The sequence below is a fragment of the Armigeres subalbatus genome, chromosome 2, assembly GCF_024139115.2.
Source record: "Armigeres subalbatus isolate Guangzhou_Male chromosome 2, GZ_Asu_2, whole genome shotgun sequence".
NCBI classification, from domain to species: domain Eukaryota; kingdom Metazoa; phylum Arthropoda; class Insecta; order Diptera; family Culicidae; genus Armigeres; species Armigeres subalbatus.
Window position 1 is genome coordinate 76,408,148 of NC_085140.1, and position 27,793 is coordinate 76,435,940.

Sequence of the window (27,793 nt, forward strand, 5' to 3'; positions counted from 1 at the left end):
CAACATATTGAAATTCATACCGATTCCTTGTGGCAAATTTTCATAAGGCGTTTGATTGAAAATCATACGTCCATTTTCCTCAGTGCACACTCAGCGAACTGGACTATCGAAATTCATAACTGGCGCCTTATGAATCTTCGACTGATTATTCAACCAACAGTGCTTCTTATACGCAGTTACCTTCCCGAGTATTCAAGCGTCGATGGGCGTGTGGTCTACATACCAGCCTCCCGATCCCGACGTCCATGGTTCGAACCCAGTCTGCCGCACTTTACTTTTTTTCAAATGAAAATCATCATTCATAAGGCAATATATTGAAATTCATACCGATTCCTTGTGGCAAATTTTCATAAGGCGTTTGATTGAAAATCATACACTACTAAAAATCCACACATATTTATTGGCAAAAATCCATATATTTAACTTATGATGTATATCAGCGCACACATAACCATTCTCCACACGAATTACTAATCCAGCTTTCCACGCTCGTTAATGGCGGCTTGTCGGTGTGCAAAAATCAATCGGTCGCTGTACTGTTTGACACTAGCTGGAGGAAAACTCACTGCCGAAAAGGCCTTTTTTCCCTTCCCTCACCCAGGAACGCCAGTGGGCTTTCCTCCAGCTAGTGTCAAACAGTACAGTGACCAATTGATTTTACACACCGATAAGCCGCCATTACCGAGCGTGGAAAGCTGGATAAAATATGTATCCAAATAAACTTTATGTGTGGTCTCGAATTAGCAATTATTTAATTTATGTGTGGTTCTATATCGATTACATTAGGGTGGAGCTATTGCAAAAATGTATAACGGCGACACATATATCTTATATAGATATTTTTGGCAGTGTACGTCCATTTTCTATTTCTAGATTGCTTTGAGAATAGGTCGTATGTGCAAAAAAGAGATTCTCTTTGATCGCGCTCTCTTTCGCTAAAATTTCGGCTAGTTTTGCATGTTTTGCTACATTTCCACTTCAGCATGATAGACAAAGCAAAGCTATTGTCTTTGGAAAGAAATTCGAAGTAAACTTTTGTATAGCTTCGTAATAATGGAAAGAGAATAGATCCAAAGAGAGCTTCTCTTTTGCACATACGACCAAAGCAATCTAGATTTATTTTCTTTAGATTTTTGCCAATAAAAATGTGTGGATTTTAATTAGTGTATAAATAAAAGTATCCTGAGTAAAATCGAACTAGAATTTGGGTTGTTTAATCTAAATGCGTATGTTTAACATTTTGAAATAATTTACGCCCTTTTTCCTGCAAAAGCACAAACTGGTTTTTCACCCGCTCTGCCCGCTCTGCAACTCTGAAAGCAAAGCAAAACATTCTGATGATCAACGCTTTTTCAATGCGTGATTATTCGTGAAAACCTGTGAAAACTAATCAAATTGATGCGTTTATGATCGAGTCCCAGTGTTTGTTTCAAGTTTGTGATAAGTTGTGGTCATTTGTAGAAGATTTCATGATCATTTTAATGTTAAGTGAATATTTTGTGCCCAAAAAATGGATACCGCAGGCCAGGTAATGTTTACAATCAACTTCTGAAATTTATTTAATGGCGCATTTCTATCCATTGATAGATGTTCCTGCTTATTGGAGAAGACCGACATTTGTTACGACAGGGAATTACTTTGATCGGTTCTGCCGAAAACGACCGATACAGCTGCATTCGACTCTCGGATGAGGTAAGTTTAAATTTTGTTTTGGGAAAATGATTTAAAGCTTAGACTTAAAGGGAAGAAGGACTTCTTACGTCCAAACTGAAAGATGGTTTTATTAATAATAATTGGTAATAATTATCGTTCTGAGTATCAAAGGGGTGTTAATGCACTTATGTAAGACTTTGTTAGTGTATTTAGAAACCATATTTTTATACATAAGTCCATATCTCCCATATTAATCCAATCAAATACAAGTGAAGTGTTTGTGGTACACAGTGGGCAAACCTGTTCTAAAATACAATATAGAGGGAAAAAGCAATCCTTCCGGTACTTTGTTTTATTACGGACACTGTTCGACTTTGTATATCGTACAACAAATGTACGTATGAATTAATATGAAATGATTCCTGTTTTCCTTTTACGAAAAAAATATTGTAAGTCATTCAAAAAGCCGCTTGGTGCGGTTTGGCAGAACCTTACCTTGATAAATCTAAAATATCAAGTTCGACTATCCTTGAAGAATTAGACTACCAATAAATTTTATAATTCGGAAACCCCAACTTAATTCACCTAGTAGTGATACTGCCTTTCTTGCGTTTAGCCAATACACCAACTTTATATAGCGCTAATATGGGTCTTTCGCAAATTACGTAACGGGAAATTTGTTGATTTTGGACCACCATCCTCCCGCTCGTAGCACTTTTAGTATGGAAGATTTTTTTTGTGTGGATCGTAATGCTCGGCCTGACCCCCTCCCCTAAAGCGTTACGTAATTTGTGAAAGGCTCCTTTGATTCAATGTAACATTTTCTTTATAACTTCCAAGCGCAACTTGAAACTTGTTGCGAGAAAGTCGATTAAGGATTACTACATGAAAAGTTGTCTAATGTTCTTCTTAACTTTTGTGCACACAAATACACACGGACAGACAAACATTTGCTCAGCTGAGTCGATTGGTATAGAACACTACAAATATGGGTCGCCGAGACTACTATAAAAAGTTTGTTTTCGGAGTGGAACGATAGCCTTTCCATGCAATTTTGTTGTACGAGATAGGCAAAAAGGTATAAATGAACAACATCGCCTGTTCCCGCTCCTGGATTAAATAAATCAGTTGCGTATTAATTAAATTATATGAATTTTGTACATCACTTAAAATAATGTAAATGAGTTAATTTAGGCAGTTAAACTGCGCAAATAATAAAAACATGTTTGAGATGGAAACGGGGTAGCAGTCTGAATTGAGTTCCTCCTATCTGCCAGCATTTCTCGTTGGATAAGAAAATAAATGCAACTCATTGCAAAATTAGGTATATTATTTTTTTTCTGTTCAATATAATTGAGTTCTGTTACAAGTAGAACATAATGTATATTCGTCTTCTTCACAGTCTGTATGTCCCAAGCATGCCGCCGTTCGTTGGTCTTCGACAACACTTGAACTACACGTGATGGATCTATGCTCCCACGGTGGTACACAACTGATAGATAAATCGGAATGGCGGAGAAAGGACATAATCCCGTTGGAATGGTGCCCAGTAGCATCAGGCGATGCGATCAGTTTTGGAACATTCAAAGCCCGCTTTGAAAATGTTACGTCCAAAGTCCGTAGACAGTCGATGTCATTTTTCGACGATTCGGGCGATATCGTTGATTGCAGTTTGGAGGTAAGTGAAAGCAACGATTCATTCATTTATTTAGTCTACATCTAAACAGATAACACTGCCTAGACCGACACCGGAAATGAAACCCAGCCACCCTCAGCATGGTTTGGTTTTATAGCCGTTAATCTTACCGCTAGGCTAAATAGGGCCTCTACAACTAACATTCATTGATTAAAAATTCAGGTTATTTTGAGTTGGGAGACAACATATGTCTTCAATATAATTGCTTAAAATCGATATTTTGATCCTCAAACATGAATATTTTGTATAAAATTTAGCATTGGCGGTAAAAATTATCTTCATGGGTGTAGTACCTACTTACTACATATAATACTAGTTGGTAGAATAAATTCACTATCTTCACTGCCTATGATCGCATATCAGTCCATCTTAGCTGGATTTCCTATTTATATGGAACAAATATGTGACTGTGAGCAGTATTATAAAAGAACTTATCATATTATTAATCCATTCATTCATTTGTGTTTCATTCATTTCGATGTTACAACAGGAACCTCCTCAAATGAGATCTCGAGTGGTTCAATCGAACATATCTGGCACGCTCAACGCCTCAGACCGCAAACTCAGTCAAGTAGTCTCAAGGGAGAAAAGTTTCATGATACCTGCCACGCAGCCCAATGATGGCATCTCCGCAAATGCCTCCTCCCGACAGCAGGTCAATGACAGTCATGTCACCGGTGGGAAAGCAACCGCCGAAGACGACGATGATGATATGTTTTATATCCCCGAAACACAGGAACAAAATCAGGATTCAGCCGCAGATGAGTCGCAGATTATAGCACCGATTGGCAATACACTCGTTCAGAGTGATAAAGAGGATGATGATTTCCTCCGTTTCGAAACCTTGGATGATGAGAATACGGGCGACGGGATGTTTAATAATCCGTACGTGGAGCAATCGCAGAATTTACTTCACAATCTGGATGAATCGTACAAACGGGATATGGCCGGGGAAAACCAGCGCAAATCCATTGTTCCGGATCATTCCGTTGATTCTATTTCGTTCCACGGAAAGGTGCCCATGGATACGACAGATAATGAATTGAGCAAAATCGAGTGGAACGAAACCAAGACAACAGATCAGGGCCAAGATCGCGAGGGATCAGTGACACCAGAATTGGAATTCGATAAACCTGCGACGACTACGGATGTTCGTAATCCAATGCTGGATACTTTAGTTACGGAAGAACCAAGAGTCGATTCTGTTACCCCGGATCTAGAGTTCGATCGAATAACACCTCAACAGGAGGATTTCAGTAGAAATGCCAACAGACTATCATTGGTAAATGCTGATGCAGGCGTAGAAAAGCTGCAAGATGATCGTGATCAGTCAGTTACTCCAGACCTAGACTTTGGAGAGCAACCGAATGAAGAGATGGAGATATCTCTAAATCAAGAGGGAACCAACGATCCGTACAATTTAGCTACACAATCTTACATAACTGACGAGGGAACAAAAAGCAGGATTACATTGCCTCCGGATTCAACGTACGACCTTCTGACTCAGAAAATACCTGACAAAGACTTAAAAGCAGCACGTTCTTTGCGAAAAGTAGCAATTGGGTTGGTAAATTTAAAGCATGACGTCATGAAAAATGTTTCAATCAGGGTCAACAAAAACATCGAACTGGATCCGTTTGATTTGGCCACGCAACCACTTAGTAAAAGCAACGATCCTGAAGATGTTTACGATCTTGCGACGCAGCCCCTTGTATCAACTGCCAACGACACGATACCGTTCCATCTTCCCCACCCACCTGGCAGTGAGTTAAAACGAAAACCTGAGCGTCGATCAAAACGGTCCCAGGAAAGACTGGATCCATTTGGTGTGGCGACCCAACTGCTTCCGTTGCAGGAACCAAATGACATGTACGATCTTCAAACACAGTCACTTCCAGAAAATGAAGAGAATGACACTATTCCGCTGGAAATTGCTGTTCCTTCCCCTCCGGACGAAGCATATAACCTCCAAACTCAACCATTGCAGGGTCAATATTCAGCCTCTAGTCTCGTTGGTGAAGACGAAGATCCTGAAGTTACTCAAAATTTTCGACCGAAAGTCAACAGCACTTACCGGCAGTCACTGTTAGTGAAACAAATCGGGCCAATACCAGAGGAAGAAACAAAAAGTAGTGCCAATATTTCCCCTTCTTCCAACAAGGAAAATCGGAAGGAAGTAAACTTGGCGCGAGATGCTGAAAAGTTATCCGAAATAAGGCTCAAATCGCGAAAAATAGGGCAAAGTAAGACCCAAATGAATAAAAGTCATCCGACTGACGAAGGATTGGATGACGAATACTGTTTAGCAGCAACGCTGCCAATGACGGACGACAACAGCAAAGATTCCGTTGCTTCTGCTGCATCAACTGCTGATGGTAGGCGAGGCAAACGTCCAAATCGGAAACAGGATCCCAAGTCTCTCTTGAAAAAGCTTGATAACTGCAGTGCTGGATCCAGCACCAAAAGTTCGTTACCCTCCGGGCTTGAAACCCCAAGATCAAGTGCCACAGCGAATGAAACTGATACATTTGATTTTAATACGCCGGAGCATCCGTTCCTAGATGTGGTAAAAAAGGAGAAAATTCTTGCCATTTCCGACATGATCACGAGCCGCCCGTCGAGATCTGAGAAATTGGCCAAACGCAACAAATACATATTTGGCGACAGCTCCGATGAAGATGAGGACCCCACGGCGCCTGTCTTCCACAAAGAAGATAGCAAGATTCGCGTTATGAAGTACGATAGGGATGAAACAGTGGTTGATGACACTAAACCCCCGACAGCCACAACAGTGGTTGAACGGAGATCCCATAGGACCAAGAAAAAGAACTCCAAATATTCGGACGATGAAAACGACAAATCTCAAATCAAGTCCAAGGCTGATCAAAAAACTAAAGAAGCAACTCTCCCGCCGCCGAAGCCAGAAAAGGTGGACCAATCCGTCGATTATGCACCCCCAGTCAATAGGAATACCCGGAAGCGTAAAGCAGTCGAAGAGCAAGCCGTTTCCGTTCCAGAGCCACCTCCACAAGCAACCAATGCTAAAGTCAGCAAATCCAAAAAGACTATCACCAAAACGGAACTGAAACAGAAGGCTGGCCCTTCGCCGTCGTCGATAGTAGAAGAAAAGCCTACAGCTTCGAAGCGATCGAAAAGGCCGATCGAGTCAAAGGCCATTGCGGTGTCCAGTGGAGACGAACGATCTGGCCCGTCCAGCTCCGAGTCATCCGGAGGCATTCGAAAGTCTTCCCGGATTGGCAAGCCACGGCTTATGTTCACCAAGATGAGTCCGGAGCCGTACAGACAGATTATCACCAGGGCTGGTAAGTACATTTATGTTACGTATTGAGATTTAAGCATGTTGTTATTCGCCGAAGCCTAAGATTTATGTGCTTTCCGTTTCCAATCTTGTAGCCGCTAGAAAGAGTCAACAGCGCCGTTAAGTGTGGTAGGGCGTAGCGATTGTTATTCGTTCAAATGGATATGAATATCTTAGTACTTATTAAAATGTTAAGTGATGTGCCATTCTTGTAGTTTTTATGCTAAGTTGTTCAAGCTGTTTGAATATGTTTAATGCAAATTGTTGAAAATAAACAAAAGAGTATAAGTGTTTGTTACCTTTCGGTCACTGGAATCTTCAAGAATAATTTATCTACTAATATGTATTAAAACTTAAAACGTACGCTCCCTCCCTGCACTCCACAGTTATGAAACATTTAACGACGTTTCCAACATATAATTACTTCTATAATGCCCCAAAATCCACCAATTCGAGACTGATTTGCGATTTGTGTGTAACATATTTGGGAAACGAACATTGGAAGGCGGGTTCTTGCTAAAGCAGGCATTTCCGGGAAAAACCACCTTGAGTAGAAGGTCATATCAGGCTTATCAGGCTTTTCAACTCAGTATTAGCAGTATTAGCATTTCCTCAGTTATTAATTGAAAGTTTTTCTATGCCCGCCATTGCATGAGTATGTATCTTGTGTAACAAGTACAATGGATACACTATGCTGGGGCCCTCCTTAGCCGTGCGGTAAGACGCGCGGCTACAAAGCAAGACCATGCTGAGGGTGGCTGGGTTCCATTCCCGGTGCCGGTCTAGGCAATATTCGGATTCGGTAGAACCGCTGGTCTACCGAATCAACAATGACTTCCATGATGTCCCCAGCCGTGGTAACAACCCACAAAAAATGTGCTTGGAGGACGCGATTGGGTGCATATCTGTGCTGGGAAAAACAAATTCTCGGAGTACATAATTGAGTTGGGACATCATGAAGGCTTTGGTTGATTCATTAGACCATTTGATTCAAACTCCAGGACAATTTGAAGATCTTAGAACACCTTATATGTCTTGTACTGAGACACAAGTGAAAGACAACTACTCAGAGAACATAATTGAGTTGATACCACGGCTTAGGACATCATGAAGGCTTTGGTTGATTCGATAGACCATTTGATTTAAACTCCAGGACAATTTGGAGACCTTAAAACATCTCATATAACTGGACTTGAAACGCAAGTGAAAGACAAATACTCGGAGGGCATGATTTTGATGATACTGTGGCTAAGGACATCATGGAAGCCTTGGTTGATTCATTAGACTATTTGATTCAAACTCCAGAACGATTTGGAGATCTTACAACACCTCATATGTCTTGTTTTGAGACGCAAGTGAAAGACAAATCCTCGGAGGACATAATTGAGTTGATACCACGGCTTGTGACATCATGAAGGTTTTGGTTGATTTGATAGACTATTTGATTTAAACTCCAGGACAATTTGGAGATCTTACAACATCTCATATGATCAGTTGGCAAGCTAGACACAAACCAAGTTGGTCGCGTTTCTTTATTTCTCTCGCCTTTGTTTGCAGCCTGTGGAAAATGGATGGTGTGCGTAAAAACACATTGGTAATAGATTTTAGTGTGCTATCAGTTCGCCCAGATGCTGGGAAAGTGAAGCAGTTTTTGGAGACTGAAATAAAACTTTAGTATACAGATGTGAAAAGCATACAGTTGCATAACTCTCGCAACTGTATGCTCATCGAAATGCATTCAGCTGAAGTTGTGTCACGTTATCAGACGGAGCACAACTGGAAGCGAATAATGCATTGTGGAAACAGTGAGTTTCGTATTCCTGTTTTCGTTGACTGTGAGGCGGTGACCATTCGGGTACACGATCTCCCGCCATCAGTAAGCCACATTACAATAACCGATTTGATGTTAAAATTCGGAGAAGTTATTTCGATCAGGGATGAAACGTGGAAACACTATTTTCCTGGAATATCGAACGCGGTGCGTGTGATAAGGATGAATTTGCTCCGACACATTCCATCGTTCATCACTATTGGAAACGAAACTACTATGGTAATATACAAAAACCAGCTCAAGTCCTGTATGCAATGTAGCCAACCTGTCCATCGGGGAGCAAAATGTAAAGATTTCTCCACATTTACTGGAAATAAAACTCGATCATCAACCAAGCCATCCGACGAGTTGTTTACACAAGTCGATTTTCCTCCCGTGAACAATTAACTGCAAACATTATCGCCGCCGAACGAATCTATTGTTGAAGAACGACGACAAGAGAAGGAAGACGACTGGACTGACATAGACGAACACACATCGAGCTCATCTGCCGACTACAACACTGAGGTTACACATAAGCGACGGCGTTCAAAAAGGAAGGAATAAAAGGAATCCAAAAAAGTTTGCGGTGGTCAGTGTTCCCCAAGCACGGAACACAACGACAGGGTTGTTTATGTTGCATGCAAAGAAAGAATATTATTGAAGAATAATAAAAGCGGGACGGGTTACACCAGAAATTGGTAATCAAGTTTTTGGCTCTGTAAAGCTGGTTACGGCGAGTGAGCCTTTAAATAAACGTATTAGAAAAAAAAACATATGCCTGTATTTGAGACGCAAGTGAAAGACTAACTCAGGAGATAAAATTGGGTTGACACCGCACCTGGGGACATCGTGGAAGCCTTGGTTGATTCGGTAGACCATTTGATTTAAACTCCAGGACAATTTGGAGATCTTATAACATCTCATATGCCTGGATTTCGAGAGATCTTACAATAACTCATGTAAGACGTAAGTGAATGTATTTAAAAGTATCCAACGATCAATAAATTAAGTGAAATACTAAAAATTTTAGCAAAAATTCTTTTTACGTCACATTCGGTTTATGTCCCCCCCATTAATTGACGTAAAAAGAGGGTTGAGTGTATTAGCTTTATCACTTTATTAGATTCCGTTGAATAATGAAATTGAAAATGGAAATCAATCAGTCAAAAATAACATATGTATTCAAAATAACTAAAGTAGGAGTAATTCAGGAGGAGGGGCCCTCCTTAGCGGTAAGACGGTAACATTTTCTCATTTAGTAAGCATTGCATAATTAATATATTTTTCTAAGCGTTTTTCCGTTTGTTTGTTTTTGATCGTATAGTCGTATGAAGCGATTTATTGTTTATCCTCGCGATGAATGAACAATTGAACACATAATGGCTCAATATTCTTACTTATAAAAGATCTAAGAGCTTTGAACTCCCAACCATTTATGGCATTATATTCAGAGCGTAAAATATTCATCTTCATGAAGCAACTTCGGTCCTAATATTGACAAACATCGCATGAATATTCAAAACATAGAATGACATAGTCAGACGACGACTCCACGAACTCATTCATTCGTCTGTCACTGAGTGTGTTTACTATGTGCAGAAAAAATATAATTAGCATTGTTTATGTTGATGTTTACCGTTGAAAGTGCCTCGCGGATGAAAATCGGATTCAGTTCTATGTGATATATTACTTTACTCATTTGAAACGTGTTCAGATTTCAGATAATTTATCAATTTGTAAAATGTGCATAAATATTCAATGACTAATATTCAACTGAATATTGACTGTCCAGAGCCGACTATGAATGTGTCGGAAGTTAACTGACAAATGAAGAAAAATGGAATTCACCAAAAATTTTCGATTATTTTACACTCTGATTATATTTATCCACTATTCACCTTTGCCATAAAATACCAATTTTCAAAACCCATAAAATCCGTATGAGTCCTCACTACACTGAACGAAAAAATCTGCCAATTACAGTATGACTTTTGCCTCACCCGTGACCCATAACAAAAATCGGATGATTTCCAGCCATCATTCAGTTTTTCGTATTCCGCTTCAATGAAAATCCATATGTTTGTCATCCAGAACGCGATACATAATCATTCAGATGATAATCATACCAAACGAATAAGTGGATGATTTTCATTTAAAAGTCGAAGGCATTAGCATTGGCTAATGAAAATTGTTTCGAATGAGAAGGAAGTTTTTATTATTAATGGGACTTTTCCCTCAAAATATTCAAGAAATACAAAACAGATAATCACATATTCATAATGTTAATTAACATTGTGTCTTTATTAATCTGGATGAATAATCTTCGAGTCTCGACATAATGTTGCGTGTTGAATGATAGGCAAAACTAAATGAAACACACGAGAGTACCTAAACTGTATTTTGGAATGAAAATTAACAAATCATATCGTGGAATGGTTTACAATGGTTCTCAGGCTTTCCGGAGACTGCGGTTCCCGAATTCATTGGCAGATGAATGACAGTATCTAGGAGCAAAATGATAAGTATAATGAAACTCATTCATTTAAATTTTAATACTTATTTAGCCTACCAAAAAAAAAAACAAGTTGAGCACATTGCTACTTTGATGATAAACCTGCAAATTGTGTTCGCAAAAAACACTGTTATGCTCATCGTAGACCGCAGTAAATCGTGAATCGCTCGGAAATAGATCTAATTGATTTGCTTCTTACAAAATGTTTGCGATGGTAGCCTAATGATGCGGACAAGCATTTTTTGACGGCAAGATTTAAGCCTGCAATGAAAAATATTCATGACTGTAGATGATCCCACTTGGCACTGGTAGAATCTATATACATAACGTAATGCATATAATTATAGTGCTGTTTTATCAGTGATTCCTTGTTAATAAAGAAATGAGACTTACCAAATTGGGAAAACATCTTTTCTTCTCACCACCCTTCTGAATTTCGATGATCTAAAGTCATAACTGGATGATTTTTATATGATCCATAAGAAACAGATAATCATACCGCCAAAGTATGAAATTTAATATAGAGTGTGTGTGAATGCAAAATGATCTAATATTTGTCATTTTTGCATTCAAGTTCTGAATTAACGTATACCCAGGTTCGAGCAGAAAATCATCCAAATTAGAGTATCATTCAGTATTAAGAAACATCAAAATAACCATTCACTGAATTATTTTTCATACAATAACTGACGGGTGATTTGGTTCAGTGTAGTGCAGAAGTAGGGGACCAGGGAGCATTATGAACACCCGGGGCAGATTGGACACCCCCAATATTCTTGTTATTATTGGTGCAAACTGAACACTCTATATGGGGGTAGAACTGACACCTTAAAAATTAAAAACGTAACCTCGATGAGGCTGTTATATTGTGTTATTTTAGTGTTATCATGGTGCGGAATTATAAATCGCTATAAAAGTTCCAGTACATGACGTATATACCATAGAAGCATATACAGTCACTCTCAAAATTGAGCGTACAGTATGGATTAGATGAATATATTCGAAAAATCCAAAGGAAATTTAATCGTTGGCTCGGTTGTTTTTAATGCATTTCAATATTCATCCCTTCTTTCAATGTATGCGTACATAAAATTGTTGAAATCTTTTCTCTAAAGTTCATTTATTTGAAAATAATCTCAAAATACGCCTATTAGATGTGACAAAATTGAGCGTACAGCTAATGTTTTTCTATAAAATTTCTTATTATAAACACGATTAATGTATTTTAATATTGTTTTTTCATGATTATATTTATAATAATAAACATCCACTACTCAGTGGCGTCGCGTAACCTCACTTTTTACCTGTGCACTGACACGAAAAATAAAAATTTTGATATTTCTACAGCCCAAATGAAAAATAAAATTATCAGAGTCGTTTAATCTAATCAAAATCTAGTTATTCTATACATTTTCGCACGAAAATTCCTCAAATTCAAGTCCAGTGCACAGGTAGATTGAGGTTAGGGAAACGCCACTGCCACTACTTAAACATTCAATGTTTTGAAATTAAACCACGTTTTAATCAAAATGGCGAACAAGTAAGATGTATAAACAATGTTATTTAACAATTCAATGCTACTGGGCAAAATAGATGCTTTAAGATATGGATTTCACCGGCATCGTGTCTTATATATGATAGATAATCGAAATCGAGCGAGACATACGATAAATTTGGGAAAATTCAGTCGGTAAATGATGAAAACAGATGTAAACATACAAAGAAAACGACAAATGTTGGGAACGGCATATTTCAAATTAAGTATAACTTTATTTAAAAGTCGATGTTTAGGTAGCTTATAAGCTCAGGACACTCATTAATAATAATATTAATAAAAGAGCAGCACACGGATACATTAAAAGATGTCATTTTATATTTGAAGACTCAGTCAACGTAGGAACAAATTTGGTTGAATCATTTAAATTCACCAAATTATCATTAAATAAGCTGCCGAACTCTCAAAAAAGTTAATTTTTACTCGCCACATGGAAATCATCCAATTGTATCCCTTATGGTAACAGATCGTTGAGTTCAATCCAAATTTAATTATGAAATTACGATTTTAGGCTATCTTTTCAATATTCAATCAGAAGTGCTCTACGGGATTGAAAAGCTGTTTTTATGTTCGGTACCTTAACATGCACTGTTATACAACCTGTATATTCTTAAACTACCTTGGTAATTTTAACCTTCTTTTTGTTGCGGCGCACCTTCTGTGTGTAAAATTATTTTTTAATAAAAGGAGATTGTTAGTCACGACGTTAAAGCGAAAGGACGCGTTTTATTTTTCTGCGATTCCGAGAGAAGTTTTATACAGTCCGCTGAAAACCGATGACCATCTTTTTGGTCCTTTAGCAAGCCGGATAGTTCCGGTGTGACCGGAAACGACCGTTGACGGGTTTTTCTACCGGGAAAGACTCGATTCTTTGAAAAGAAAAGTGAACATTCGGTCGAGGCGTCGCGTCGGTCGAATGTGCGTGGTTGCTGCCGACGAGTTCGCAGTGAACGCGCTCTGAATAACGAACATGATAGAACGTGTTCGATTTCCTTTGTGAATGGAGACTGGAGAAGTAAAGTCGATCAGTGACCAACTTTTACACCAGAGAAGAAAAGAAGAATCGCGAGTGATGGAAGAAATGCTAAAAACACTCGTTCATCAGAGAGGGGCGGTAAAAGGGAAATTGTCGCGAGTGAAGAAGGCCGTAGTGCACAGTGACGCTGTTCCAAATCCGAACATTCGAAATGTGCACTTTCTGAAGCAGCACTTGAAGACTGTTGAGAATTGCTACGTTGAGTACAATTCATTTCAAAACCAAATATACGCCCTTTCCCTCCCTGATGAACGACGACGAGAGCAAGAAGACCGGTATGTGGAGTTTGAAGCTCTTTATAATGAGCTCACTATTCAACTGAACACCCTGTTGGACGAATTGATGCCGAAACCGCAGTTACCGCCCCGTCTGCACCTGCGATTGGAAATTTGATTGCGCCTATCGTTCCTGTGATGGCCACTCAGCAGTTCATTGCACCGCTAACCGTTCCGCTCCCTACCTTCGATGGAACCTACGAAGCATGGTATTCATTTAAGTCCATGTTTCAGAACGTAATGGCACGATATGTCACGGAATCACCCGCTATCAAACTCTACCATCTCCGAAACGCCCTTATCGGTAAGGCAGCGGGAGTGATTGACCAGGATATAATTAATAACGGAGATTACGAAGCTGCCTGGACGATTCTAACCGACCGATTCGAAGACAAGCGTCTAATCATCGATAAACACATCGAAGCAATCTTTTCTCTTCCGAAAATCTCCAAAGACAGTTCGATTGAACTACGGAAGTTGGTTGACGCTTGTGTTAAGAATGTCCAGGCCCTGGAAAACCTGGAACTCGCGGTGGATGGTTTGGGGGAACAAATGCTCATCAACCAACTAGCATCAAAAATGGATCGAGATACACGTAAAGTGTGGGAAACAAAACAGGATCCAGGGGAGCTGCCGTCATATGCGGACACCATCGAGTTCTTGAAGCAGCGGTGCAGAATTATGGAAAAAGTGGAAACAAACAATAATGTTAAAATGGAAAACCCGAAGCCGGCACGGCCGGTAAACAAATCGAAGGTTCTAGTGGCAGCAAAAGAACAGCAGTGTGTAATGTGTCACAATGACCACGAACTCTATAAGTGCGAAGAATTTAAGAAGAAAAGTATTAGTGATAAATACAGTGTACTCCGTAAGTCTGGCTCTTGTTTCAACTGCCTCGGCAAGGGGCATCGTACTACTGACTGCTCATCGTCTAGTACGTGTCGTAGGTGCAGCAGGAAACACCATACGTTATTGCATCCGGAAGAGGTCAAGACAGAAGAGGTCGCAAATCCTTCACCAGCAACGAAGCAGCCAGCAGTAAGCAGCGGTTCTCGAACTGAAACGACTGCAAACAACATCGCTCCTGTTGAATCAACGTATAAGGGTCAAAACGTCGCTCTTTGTGTGTCATCAAATCATCCGAACAGGCAAACTATTCTCTCGACCGCTGTAGTATTGGTTTACGGCTATGATAACATTCTCCACCCGTGCAGAACGCTCATCGACTCATGCTCCCAGAATCATTTCATAACCGAGCGATTTGCCGCACAACTGGCACTCGAAAGGCACCGTTCCAATTATCAAGTGAGTGGTCTGAATGGAGGCATTACACGAATCCGTAACATAGTGCGTACTAAGATCAAGTCTCGCGTCAACAATTTCTCGACCGAGCTTGAACTGCTAATTGCTCCCAGGATCACGAATGATATGCCAGAAAGATCAATTGACGTGACGAACTGGAACATCCCAACACACCTTGAGCTCGCCGATCCCAACTTTTTCAAGCGTGGTCGGATTGACATGCTGCTAGGAGCAGAAATCTTCTGGGATCTTATCCGATCGGAACGAATCACTCTTACTAAAAATCTTCCTTCGCTTAGAAACACGGAGCTAGGCTGGGTGATCGGAGGTGTCATTTCCGAAAGTACACCTGTGATTGCTCGAACGTTATGTAACACTGTCCAACGTGATGATTTGACCGATCTACTGAAACGTTTCTGGGAAATCGAAGGTGATGGAGAACAACTACATCGAAATACCACACCAACGACCGATGAGTGCATTCAACACTTCCAAAGCACCTACCGACGCATGCCTGATGGTAAGTTCCTAGTCCGACTCCCATTCAATGAACAAAAGGAAGATCTAGGTGAATCGCTCCAGATGGCAACCCGACGATTTCTAGCTCTCGAAAGACGATTAAATCTGAAACCCGAGTTGAAGGCCGATTATGCTTCATTCATCCACGAATACGAGCAACTCGGGCATATGAAGGAAATCGAAGTAAGCCCGACTGAAAGGCAAGGTTCTTCTTACTATTTGCCTCATCATTGTGTTCTTCGGCCCAGCAGTACGACATCTAAATTGCGCGTTGTCTTTGACGGCTCTGCAAAAACGTCAACCGGAGTCTCTATCAATGATACACTGAAGGTAGGTCCAATTGTCCAAAACAATCTGGTGTCCATCCTACTGAATTTTCGGTGCTACCAATTCGTCTTTATTGCCGATATACCGAAGATGTTTCGACAAGTGATGGTGGATCCAGAAGATACTCCATTTCAGCGCATACTATGGAGGGATGATTGTTCACAGCGACTGAAGATTTTCGAACTACTTACGGTAACCTATGGCTTAGCATCGTCTCCGTTCCACGCAACGATGAGCCTTTCACAACTGGCTGATGACAGCATGGAGGAGTACCCGTTAGCTGCTCCTGTTTTGAAAAAATCATTCTACATTGACGACGCCCTCTGTGGGGCGCGCACTATTGAAGAAGCACAGTCATTATGTCATCAAATGCTGGAATTGCTGCGCAGTGGTGGTTTCGATGCACACAAGTGGTATGCGAACGAGCCCGCCATTCTCAAGGAAATCCAAAGACCTTCTGGGATACTTCCTTTGACGTCGTAGTTGCTGCTGATAAGGTGGTCGTGAAAACTCTTGGTGTAATATGGAACACTGCAGAAGATTGGTTCTCGTTCTGCATTCAACCACCTGAGGAACAAAGCCGCCCAATAACCCGCAAGAAAGTGCTAAGTGAAATTGCAAAGTTTTTCGACCCGCTTGGTCTAGGTGGACCGGTGGTGACAACTGCGAAACTGATCTTTAGGGAGGTCAGTCTTCTGAACTTAGGTTGGGATGATCCCATTCCTGATGCCATTGCGAAAAGGTGGTTTGCTTTCCGCACCCAACTGTCAACATTGAACAACCTGAAAGTACCTAGATGGATACTTAGTGTGGGACCGAATCTCGTGGAACTCCACGGTTTTGCAGATGCGTCAGATCAAGCGTACGGGACATGTTTGTACACACGTCTTGTTCATCCAAATGGCGCCGTTACGATGAAACTTATTTGCAGTAAGTCCAGGATTCTACCAAAGAAGTCCGGAACCACGAAGCAGATAACGACGCCACGAGCTGAGCTTCTAGCTGCACTTCTTCTTTCACGAGAAGTGGTGAAATTAATCGAGTCAGTCAACATCAGCTTCGAACGAGTTACGCTATGGAGCGATTCACAAATCGTTCTCTGCTGGATTAGAAAATCTGCTGGTGATCTGCAATTGTACGTCTCGAATAGAGTCATCGAGATCCAGAGACTTACAAGTCAGTACCAATGGCGGTACATTCCTACGTACGACAACCCTGCCGACGTAATATCGAGGGGCGAGATGCCACAGAACCTTATGTACCGACACATTTGGTGGAATGGCCCGGCTGCGTTGAATCAGAATGTCGTGAACGTGGTGCAGCCGCCTTATTTACAAGATGACCAGCTACCTGAAATGCGAACATGCTTGAGTCTTGTTGTACCGCCATTAAGGTTGGCGGTATTTGATCGAATTGGTTCCTTCACTCGATTGCAACGATGTATGAGTTTAGTAGTTCGATTCGCCAACTATATACTTTGCGGTCGGAAGATGTTGCAGAAGGGTCCACCAACAGCCAACGAACTTGATAAAGCCTTGAAGTTAATAGTGTGTCTTGTACAAAACGAAGCTCTCCAGCCCGAGCTGCACGCATTGAAAAATTGTGGTACGCATCGTCTACGAAGCTTACAACCGTTTGTTGATCCAGTCGACGGTATTCTCCGAGTTGGTGGTCGTGTGAAGAAGGCGTTCATTCCGTACGATAGTCGCCACCAAATGCTATTACCAGCGAAACATCCTGTAACCGAACTACTGATTCGTCATGAACATTTAAACAACCTACATGTAGGGCAGAGGGCCTTGCTGGCAATCGTGCGTCAACGTTTTTGGCCACTGCAGGCTAAGAACACTATTCGAAAGGTGATTAAACAGTGTATTCCGTGCTTCAGGGCAAATCCGATGAAAACGACACAATTGATGGGTGACCTCCCGTCGTATCGAGTGCAGCCGTCCCCCGCTTTTTTCCACACTGGTGTCGATTACGCGGGTCCTTTTTTGATTAAATCACTCATCCAAGCACGCAAGCCGATGATAACGAAGGGCTACATCTGTCTCTTTGTTTGCCTTAGTACACGTGCCATTCATCTAGAACTTGTATCAAGCCTTACCACCGACGCCTTCCTTGCTACTTTGAGGCGTTTTACTGGACGACGAGGACCTGTCAGCAAAATCTACTCCGATAATGCTACCAACTTTGTTGGAGCTGAGGCTGAGTTGGAGCAATTGTACACATTGTTTGCTACTGAACATCATATCACGCAGCTGACAGAATTTTGCGGAGGCCGGTCTATTACGTGGAGTTTCATTCCACCGAAAAGTCCACATTTTGGTGGAATTTGGGAGTCCGGAGTTAAGTCGGCCAAACACCACCTGAAGAGAGTTATTGGCAATCAGAAGCTGACGTTTGAAGAAATGAGTACTGTACTGGTTCAGATTGAGTTCGTCCTTAACTCAAGACCGCTGACTCCGCTCTGATGACCCAACCGATTTGACTGCCATTACTCCTGCACATTTCCTAGTTGGACGCCAAATGCAGTCTATTCCTGAACCGTCGTACACTAACATGAAGCTTTCAACACTGTCACGGTGGCAATTGGTGCAAGTCATCCAGCAACATTTTTGGAAACGGTGGTTGGTCGAGTACCTGTCGGAGATGCAGAATCGTCAGAAGTGGTTTAAGAGAACAAAAATTAAAGAAGGAGCCTTGGTACTCATCAACGATCCCAATGTTCCGCCGATGCAGTGGCAACTCGGTAGAATAATCAAGACGCATCCAGGAGACGACAACGCCATCAGGGTTGTAACTCTGAGAACCGCCAGGGGCGAATGTAAGCGGGGCGTAACGGAGATATCACTCCTGCCACTGGATCAGGAAGAGAAGATGGATAATTGAAATCTGGAATTTCAACGTGGGGAGGATGTTATACAACCTGTATATTCTTAAACTACCTTGGTAATTTTAACCTTCTTTTTGTTGCGGCGCACCTTCTGTGTGTAAAATTATTTTTTAATAAAAGGAGATTGTTAGTCACGACGTTAAAGCGAAAGGACGCGTTTTATTTTTCTGCGATTCCGAGAGAAGTTTTATACAGTCCGCTGAAAACCGATGACCATGCACCTTCTACTTTTAGAATTTGACTGTGAATGATTGGATTCAATAATATTACTCTTAATGATAGACCTGAGACAATAATCGAGCTTTAAAACAAGTTTAGATTAAAAACATACTAAATTTGAATTATGTCATTCCTAACATTTGTCGTTTTCTCTGTATGTTTACATCTGTTTTCATCATTTACCGACTGAATTTTGACAAATTAATCGTATGTCTCGCTCGATTTCGATTATCTATCATATATAAGATACGATGCCTGTGAAACATACACATTAAAGCATTTATTTTGTCACAGGCATTGAATTGTTAAATAGCAATGTTCTTACCTCTCACTTGTTCAAAACATTGAATGTTTAAGTAGCGGATGTTTATTATTATAAATATAATCATGAAAAAACAATATTAAAATACATTAATCGTGTTTATAATAAGAAATTTTATAGAAAAACATTAGCTGTACGCTCAATTTTGTCACATCTAATAGGCGTATTTTGAGATTATTTTCAAATAAATGAACTTTAGAGAAAAAATTTCAACAATTTTATGTACGCATACATTGAAAGAAGGGATGAATATTGAAATGCATTAAAAACAACCGAGCTGACCATTTAATTTCCTTTGAAATTTTTGAATGTAGTCAACTAATCCATACTGTACGCTCAATTTTGAGAGTGACTGTATATATATATATACCATAGAAGTTGCTGAAAGTGCAACAAAAAAAGGAAATGTTTTGTATAGATTTGGCAATCTCGTTGGCAAGTTGTTCGGTACGACCCATTGGAAGGATTGGCGCTGCCAGCAGGGTAGACTAGAGCATGCTTAGATTATGCAATGTGTGTGGCAGTGAAACAGTACTTGCCGTTTATTATTATTGTGTATGATACGAATTTTTAGACTATTGAGAAATTCGTTGCTAACAGTTCACTTTTCCTCAATCACAGTAACCTGGCATTGATATAAGAAGAAGAATGATTGCCAAAATACTGAAATTGCGATATGCCCTGTCTAATCCAGCTCTGTCCTGATATATTATTGAAAGGACCATGAACATGACCAACAGGGAGTAGATCTATTTGGGCAACACATCTATCCCAATTTTCGACGATCCCCGAAGGTCATATTTCAACGGAAGTACTTGCTGTGAGGTACAAATTTATCGCATTTGGTTGAGATGTGACTAATTAGCAAATGATGGGGCAGTAACCTAAGTATATGTTGTCCATACTTCAAACCAGTGTTGTCTTAGTATTTTATAAGTGTTGCCTTACTATTTCTCAATAAAAGTCAAATTCAATTCAGTCTAAACACAACTAAAATATGTTCGTGTTAATACTTTTTATTCAAATTCAATTTAAGCACATTATGATTAATTATGATTGTTAATAGTGGAAGTAAATGGAAGAATAATAGTCTTTTAACCTTTTAACCTTTTAAGCACATTGGTTTTCACTGTAGAGTTTTTCTTAAGAAGTCAGTCTGGCTTTTAGACTCCGACCACTGCATTCCGACACCAGCAACTGCATTGTTCCTGATTATCAGAAATGCTTTCGCTTCTTTCGTTCTTGTAGCAACATTGAAATTCACGAATGTCTATCCAGTGCAGGTTGTGGGGATAACGCATTTCAATAACCGGGAGGAACTTGATACGGCTTTCTTATGAATGATTTTTCATCCTCCTGGGTTGTGATAACTTTACCTATTGAATAGTTCTTGAAGGTAAAGTTGATGCTTCGCTCTTACAAAAGTTATAAATAAATTAGCTGACACTCAGAATAGAGTCGAGTGACAAGTAGAAATAAACAAAACAAATCCTGAAAATCGATTGTTAATCGAAGTATGCTTACGGTTTTGGAAGAGTGAGGAATTGTGACTGAGAATATAATTTTCGCTCAGTAGTCTAAACAAGTGCAAATTACTCAATACATAAATCATATATTCAATTGCTTTGAAACTATCGAAGTAGGCCTAATGTGAACCACAGTTTAGAGTCATATCATCAGCAATCAAAGCAATCGGGGAATGTGTTGTCCATCACATTCAGTGAACAAACAGTGCGATAAAATGTTCCAAGTGGCTCCCGCTTGCCAACAGACAGGATGAACTCCACACAATGCTTAAAGGATAGACGATTGCAGGGCTGTTACAACAGTCGCGGATTTCGCGATTTTCGCGAATTTCGCGGATTTGCTCTTACAGTCGCGAAAATCGCGGTTCCGTTAAACGTTGTCGCGAAAATCGCGGATTTATATTTACCCTCTCCCTAAAATTCAAAATGTTAATGTTTTTTATATGAGTGTATGCGAAGTAAGCAATGCTTTGGGATCCGAACACATTTATAACACATATATTTTAGTTATTGAATATTGGTTGATATCCAAACAAATCCTAACCTAACAAATTGATCATATAGAAATTCTGGATTTCCGGGAAGCCGAATTGTGTTTAGAAATTAGTCTTTGTTCTCAATATTTTTGAGAGGGATTCCCATGAATGTCGTTGCGAATATTGTAAATTATTTTTACAATTTAGGGCTTGACATTTTGTCTATTTTTCTCTCCAAGCATTGTATCTCTTTTTATAGTCTCAGTCAATTCTTTGATTCGTTTGAGGTCAACTTTCCCGAAGAACCCATATTTTAAAAAAAGTCGAAACAAAAACTAAAAAAGTGTTGCCGGCCAGAATGATTCGCCTGATTTGGTTCAAAATAGCGTATGTTAGGCCAAGTTTGTCAACAGCTCTTTTTTGATTTCTTCTTTTGAATTTTAATAATAGTTAGAGGCGTCAAAAAATATAAATTCTTGGAAAGGTTGATCTTGAATGAAATGAAGAATCGATTGAGCGAAATGTTTGACTGGAGAGTCCAATTACCATCATTGCTTGATTAGATATTTTTTCGGTAAAAAGCGTTTCTGCCATTTAGCGGTCCAAAATTCATCGTTTCTTCGTTTGCTCGTGCCCTAATTTGTCTAAAACTTTTTTTTAGAAGCCTGTTAGTCTTATATTTTTAACCAAAGGTACATTGCTCTAAATATAAAGCTGAGGCTTAAGCCATGAGTGGAATATTTTCAAAATGTCGCTTTTTAAATAACATTTTGCCTCCCACGTGTCAGACTATTTTATCAGCAATGTCCTGTTAGACAAAGTTATAGGACATTTTATACGCTATAAGTTCGATACACCTCATAACTTGATATTCTGTTTTTGAAAAAGGTTTCGGAATATTAGACAAATTTATGCCAATGACATTATACAACACTGCTTGTGCTTGAGTACATTACAGAAATTGAGACACCATGGAAAATCATGGTTGGTTGCAAATCCGACGATCCACTGCTCGCAATAGACGATGCAATCCCTCCGACTGGATACTTGTATGTTCATGAGGAGCAAAATATCGCAAGTCCTGTATTTCTCTCTGCGTTTAGACAGGGAAAGTGAACTGAACAAGTTGTTCGAATTTATTGAACGCGAATTGAACGTCTAAAGGCGATGACATACTGACACGTCGAGCATTGCGGAACACGTCCAAGCACTCGTAAAGCAGAATATCAGCAAGAGAAATTCTTACGTCTTGGACGCGTTCGCGCACGCACACGCGTTAGTATGTCATCGGCCTATACATTTCCGTTCAATTTACTCGAACGAAAATAAAGTTGACTTTTGTTTGTATTGACATTTTCAACTTTTGGCAAGTTCATTGAATTCAACTGAGTTGTTCAATTCACTTGCCCTGTCAAAAGGTAGCGTAAGGATTCTAGTCATCTAAATAGTAAACACATTTCAAGTTATTGCTCTTCAATATTACCATTAAACAAATTGTGATCTACGTGTGACCAACGCCATCTAAACAACCTACTTGGAAACTCGTATCGATGTTAGTTCTAGTGTGTAGAATCCAAACTGGCGGTTTCCCACTTTGGTTCCACCATGGGTTCGGAGTCGTCAACTGTTCTTATCACTCTATATCAAAATTCATGCTACTGAAGGCCTCGAAACCCTTGAATTGACTGTGAAATAGCCACCAACTATTTTGGCTGCATTTGAAAGTCAGTTCTGAAAACAATTAATTGCATATTATTCGGCAACTCGGCCGTACGAAAACCATTTTTTTGTTAAATATCTTGGCTGTGCATATGCACAGCATATGTTTCGAAATGGACAAATTGATATGAAATTTGCGAAAAAGAATCCACGTGTCTTGGAGGGACTCGAACCCTCAACCTCCTACTCTCTAGATAGGCGTGATAACCCCTACACAACAAGACCACTTAAAGGTCACGTTTGCGGAAAAGCCATCAGAATCCGAGTACCAACCTCCACCGCGGTTAGCTCACTTTTTGCAAATTGAATATCTTTCGGATGCTTGATTTGTCCAATCACCACATGTGCTTTACTATTGTATACCCACAGCCAAGCGAGTGCACATTGTTTATTAAACGAGAGGATCGCACTCCATGCCCCCAGGAACTGTCTGGGCGGGACGGTATAGAATGCGAATTCAATCGCACTCTGCTGTGCCAAAGGCTTGCTTGGCTAAAGCATTTGATGAGTTTGATTGCCTTAACGTAAGCGGTCGCGTGTACTCAGACGACTAATGACGGTGAAAGACCGACACTTGATTACAATTAATTGCATATTATTCGGCAACTCGGCCGTACGAAAACCATTTTTTTGTTAAATATCTTGGCTGTGGCGGTGGAGGTTGGTACTCGGATTCTGATGGCTTTTCCGCAAACGTGACCTTTAAGTGGTCTTGTTGTGTAGGGGTTATCACGCCTATCTAGAGAGTAGGAGGTTGAGGTTCGAGTCCCTCCAAGACACGTGGATTCTTTTCGCAAATTTCATATCAATTTGTCCATTTCGAAACATATGCTGTGCATATGCACAGCCAAGATATTTAACAAAAAAGTCAGTTCTGCTTGAACGTATAACGATTTACAAGTTTATTCTTTTGTTAAAAAAAAGTATCTTGGTATGAAACGTCATGTACTTTATTTTCAGTGAAATTTAAATCTATGAACTTTGACATCAAAACTCTATGAAGTGAGAAAGCCTGGCTAGGCTATTAGGAATGCAACGATCCATTAAAATATTTATAAATCATAAAATTATTTTTGATTCGCCATTCAAAACATCATGCGACATAATTTTTCTTCATTTTTTAGAATGATCAAAGCATTGATAGATTAAAAGCAACAGTATTTAAATTTTGCATTGAAATGTGTTTTTACGTGATAATTCGTTTATTTTTGTTTGTCGCGGTTTTGTTTTTGTGGCCGCGGATTTCATTTTGTTAGCCGCGAATTTCGCGAATTGGAATTTGGTCAGTTTGTAACAGCCCTGCGATTGGGAAGGCGTAAAATAGAAAACGACCATATATGACCTCGCTTAAGAAGAGGGAAATAGATTTTCGGATGTTGATGATCCAAACACAATTTTAGGTGTCTTATACAAAAACATGACAGGAAGATGAACAATTTTGTAATATTTTTGTTGGATGATCGATAAAATAGGTTACGATTAGTTGCGACGGCATATAATCACGAGTAAGATCATTTTCTTCATATTTCGTAAGGGTGTCCATACTGCCCCATGGGTGTGTCCAATCTGCCCCGCTACCTTCCCGAGAATAGTAATAAATTAACTATTACAAAATCGTCCTATTTAATTGAAATTGCCTTATTTTCAATACGATTCAAAAAAGAACTGGTAGTTAACAAGTAATAGTATCATGTAATTGCTAGAAATCCAAATTATATTCAATTTAAATCACCTAATATTAAATAAAACCTTAGGATGTCCATATTGATCCTTGTTCCCCTGTATGTATTCGGCAAGTGGCCGCGGGCAAATGCATCAACAATTCCTTCCCTTTCCCTACATTGATCTGCATTCTGGCGTGGCAGGCGCCAGTATTGTCAAACAAATGAGATCACCAGTACTTGTACATTGAAGATGAATGTTAATCCCAAGCAATCATCTGTTGGTTCCCTGTACAAATACAGCTGATCTGGAAATAATGGGGTAGCAACTACGGGCGATCAATCAAGCTCAAGCTGTGGGAAAAAGATTCAAATGGTAGGGTTTTCGACATACAGTTTTCTGCGAAATTATAAAGAATATCAATTATTAAAGGGTAGCCATCTAAACTGAAAGAACAGCCTATGTGCAAAGGAAGGGAAAAATCGTATTGAAATTATAACTTATATAACTGCTAATTATGACTGATGTCAGACGGCTATTATGCCAAATTATTTGATGCCAAACGGCGTACCCCCGTTTTATGCATAGTTATAAGAAAATGTTGCAACGAAACGTAATTTTCAAAATAATTAATGATGAACTGGCGAAAAATCAATCGAACATTATCTTAGCGCTGATGCCCACGTAGCGGGTTTTTAAGCTGCGTGCGCGCAGCCGCGTCCACGCAAGATACCCAGCAAATGGAGTAATGCACACGTATACGTCCTTAGTATCCAAAATTAACGTTTTCAATTGAAAAAATATAAACTGATTAGAATTGGATTGAAGTAACTCAAAACTGTTCAGATTAGTTTTAGATATTTCTATTCCATTCTTGGGATGACATGACGGCTGTTCTTTGCCTCACATATAGGGCACTGCATGGATGCATTTTTTTATCTTTCGTCCTTATGAAAGTTAGAAAACGACAAGGCCAGCAAATGTAAGTTTTGACATTTGGTGGCCTTGTCATTTTTCTTATTTCTATGCAGTGAGAAAGACACAAAGTAACCCGTGCAGTGCCCTATTCAAGAAACATACCGTGCAATGCGTTTAAAAGGAAATTTGATGGGTGAACCGTAGAACATGTTTGAGAAGCATTTGCATTCTTTTTTATTATTAAATTAGTCGACCCGGCAGACGTTGTCCTGCATAGTAGGCAAAAATGCGCGTTGTGAACTGCCCATGGGAGGTTTGCATACAAATCTAAATTCTAGTTTTTTACTCTACCTTATTCGTGATTTTCGCATGAGGAAATATCATATAAACCCGTCGGAAACGATAACCAACATTCCTGCTGAAGGAATGATGAAAATCCATCCAGCCGTTTTCGTGTTATGTGGATACAAACACAGACCATTTCATTTTTATTATAAAGATTTCTCAAAATTCCGATTTTTCTGATATTTTTGACACCTGTATAATTGTAATTCACGCATTTTATTTTCGTTGTTTACATAATTTTATTCCAAAACTTCAAGGAAAATGTTTCGGAATTGAAACCAGAAATGCAAGCGTGTGCAACGGTTTGTTACAAAATGGACTTCTGTTGTATTATTGCTAGATTTTCTTCAGAAATTGATCTTCATGCTACTGTTTTTCCAAAATTTCCAAAAAGGAGGACATTTTAGCCGAAAAGGAGGACATTCGATTTTCAATGAAAAAGGAGGACATGTCCTCCTTTAGGATACCATATGGTCACCCTACTCTACACCCAAAAAAATCTGTGCGTTGTTTCTACCTGAAACACACGTAGATTTTTTCCACAACCAATTGCGTAGAGTCTTCCTGATTCTCTCACAGATTCACATTCTAAGTGAAAACCACGTAAGCCTTACGTGAGTTTTCTGTTGGCTGGTCATGTAAGTTTCGCCTGAATTTTCTGAAGAAGTTACTAGGTACGTGTTCACGTAAAATGTAACTGAAAGATGGAAACAACATCCAGATTTTTTTGCTTGTAGGTTTTATTTAAATACTGGACAGTGCACCTTTCATATGGGAAATCTATCGTGAAATTCGAATTTGTGTGACATATCCGTAATCCAATAGCCAAACATCAGGTAAGTAAAAAATGCTATTAAGCCATCTATCAACTAAGATATTCATATCCATAAACACTCGTTTTCGTGTCCCGTAAGTCAAGATAAACGTAATGATGATTTTTTTCATTCTCAGGTGGCTCAATCGTTGACCAACCAGATATGGCGTCGGTTCTAGTGTCGGACCGTGCCTATCGAACGTACAAATTCCTGTGTGCCATAGCCAAGGGTATCCCGATCGTCGGTCAGACGTACCTAGAGGTAATAAAAACTCACCAAGAGTTCGTCGACCCATGGGACTACATCCTGGAGGATCGCGAAATGGAAAAGCGCTTCAAATTTAACCTGAAGAAGACCCTCACCGTGGCCAAGCAAACCAAAATATTTCAGGATTATTCTGTAATAGTAACACCCAGTACAAAGCCGCCACCGGAAGAGTTACAGCGTAAGTTAAGAGCTTTAAGATAAAGCCAAAAGTCGCAAATGTTCTAAGGATTATTAAAAAGGACGTTTAATTAAACGACATTTTCATTACAGTAATTGTCAGCAGCGCCGGAGGCTCCGTGATCAAATTCCCAGCTCAGCAACCGAAACACGAGGACAAATTGTTTGTCATAACTGATGCGCAGGACAAGCAAATGTTTCCCCGAATTCGCGAGAGGTACCCCACAATTGAGATTATCAGCACCGAAGGCTTTATGCTGTCTATTATGCAGCACTACAAAAACTTCCGTAGCTATCGGCTGGCGTAAGTTGGCGTTTCTTACCTGTTGAGCTTTATATTTTTACAAAACATGCATCTCTGTATACACATTGTTGAATTAAAATCGAACTCAAAGCAGTTAGGATAGTTTTTCTTTTCTAAACGAAGTAAAATATCTCCATCGG

At 39.7% G+C, this 27,793-nt stretch overlaps 1 protein-coding gene across 2 annotated transcripts; it reads left to right on the forward strand.

Annotated features, from left to right (window-relative positions):
• Positions 1 to 1,280: 1,280 nt before the first annotated feature.
• On the forward strand, positions 1,281 to 27,746 carry LOC134209232 (mediator of DNA damage checkpoint protein 1-like). Of its 2 annotated transcripts, XM_062685221.1 has the most exons (6): positions 1,281 to 1,528; positions 1,588 to 1,692; positions 3,056 to 3,331; positions 3,840 to 6,672; positions 27,042 to 27,350; positions 27,443 to 27,746. In XM_062685221.1, the coding sequence occupies exons 1-6, from the start codon at positions 1,511 to 1,513 to the stop codon at positions 27,655 to 27,657; spliced, it is 3,756 nt and encodes a 1,251-aa protein (XP_062541205.1). In that variant the 5' UTR covers positions 1,281 to 1,510; the 3' UTR covers positions 27,658 to 27,746. The 2 variants fall into 2 exon arrangements, with proteins under 2 accessions (XP_062541205.1, XP_062541206.1); XM_062685222.1 differs by lacking the exons at positions 27,042 to 27,350; positions 27,443 to 27,746 and adding an exon at positions 6,764 to 6,950.
• The last annotated feature ends 47 nt before the right edge of the window (positions 27,747 to 27,793 follow it).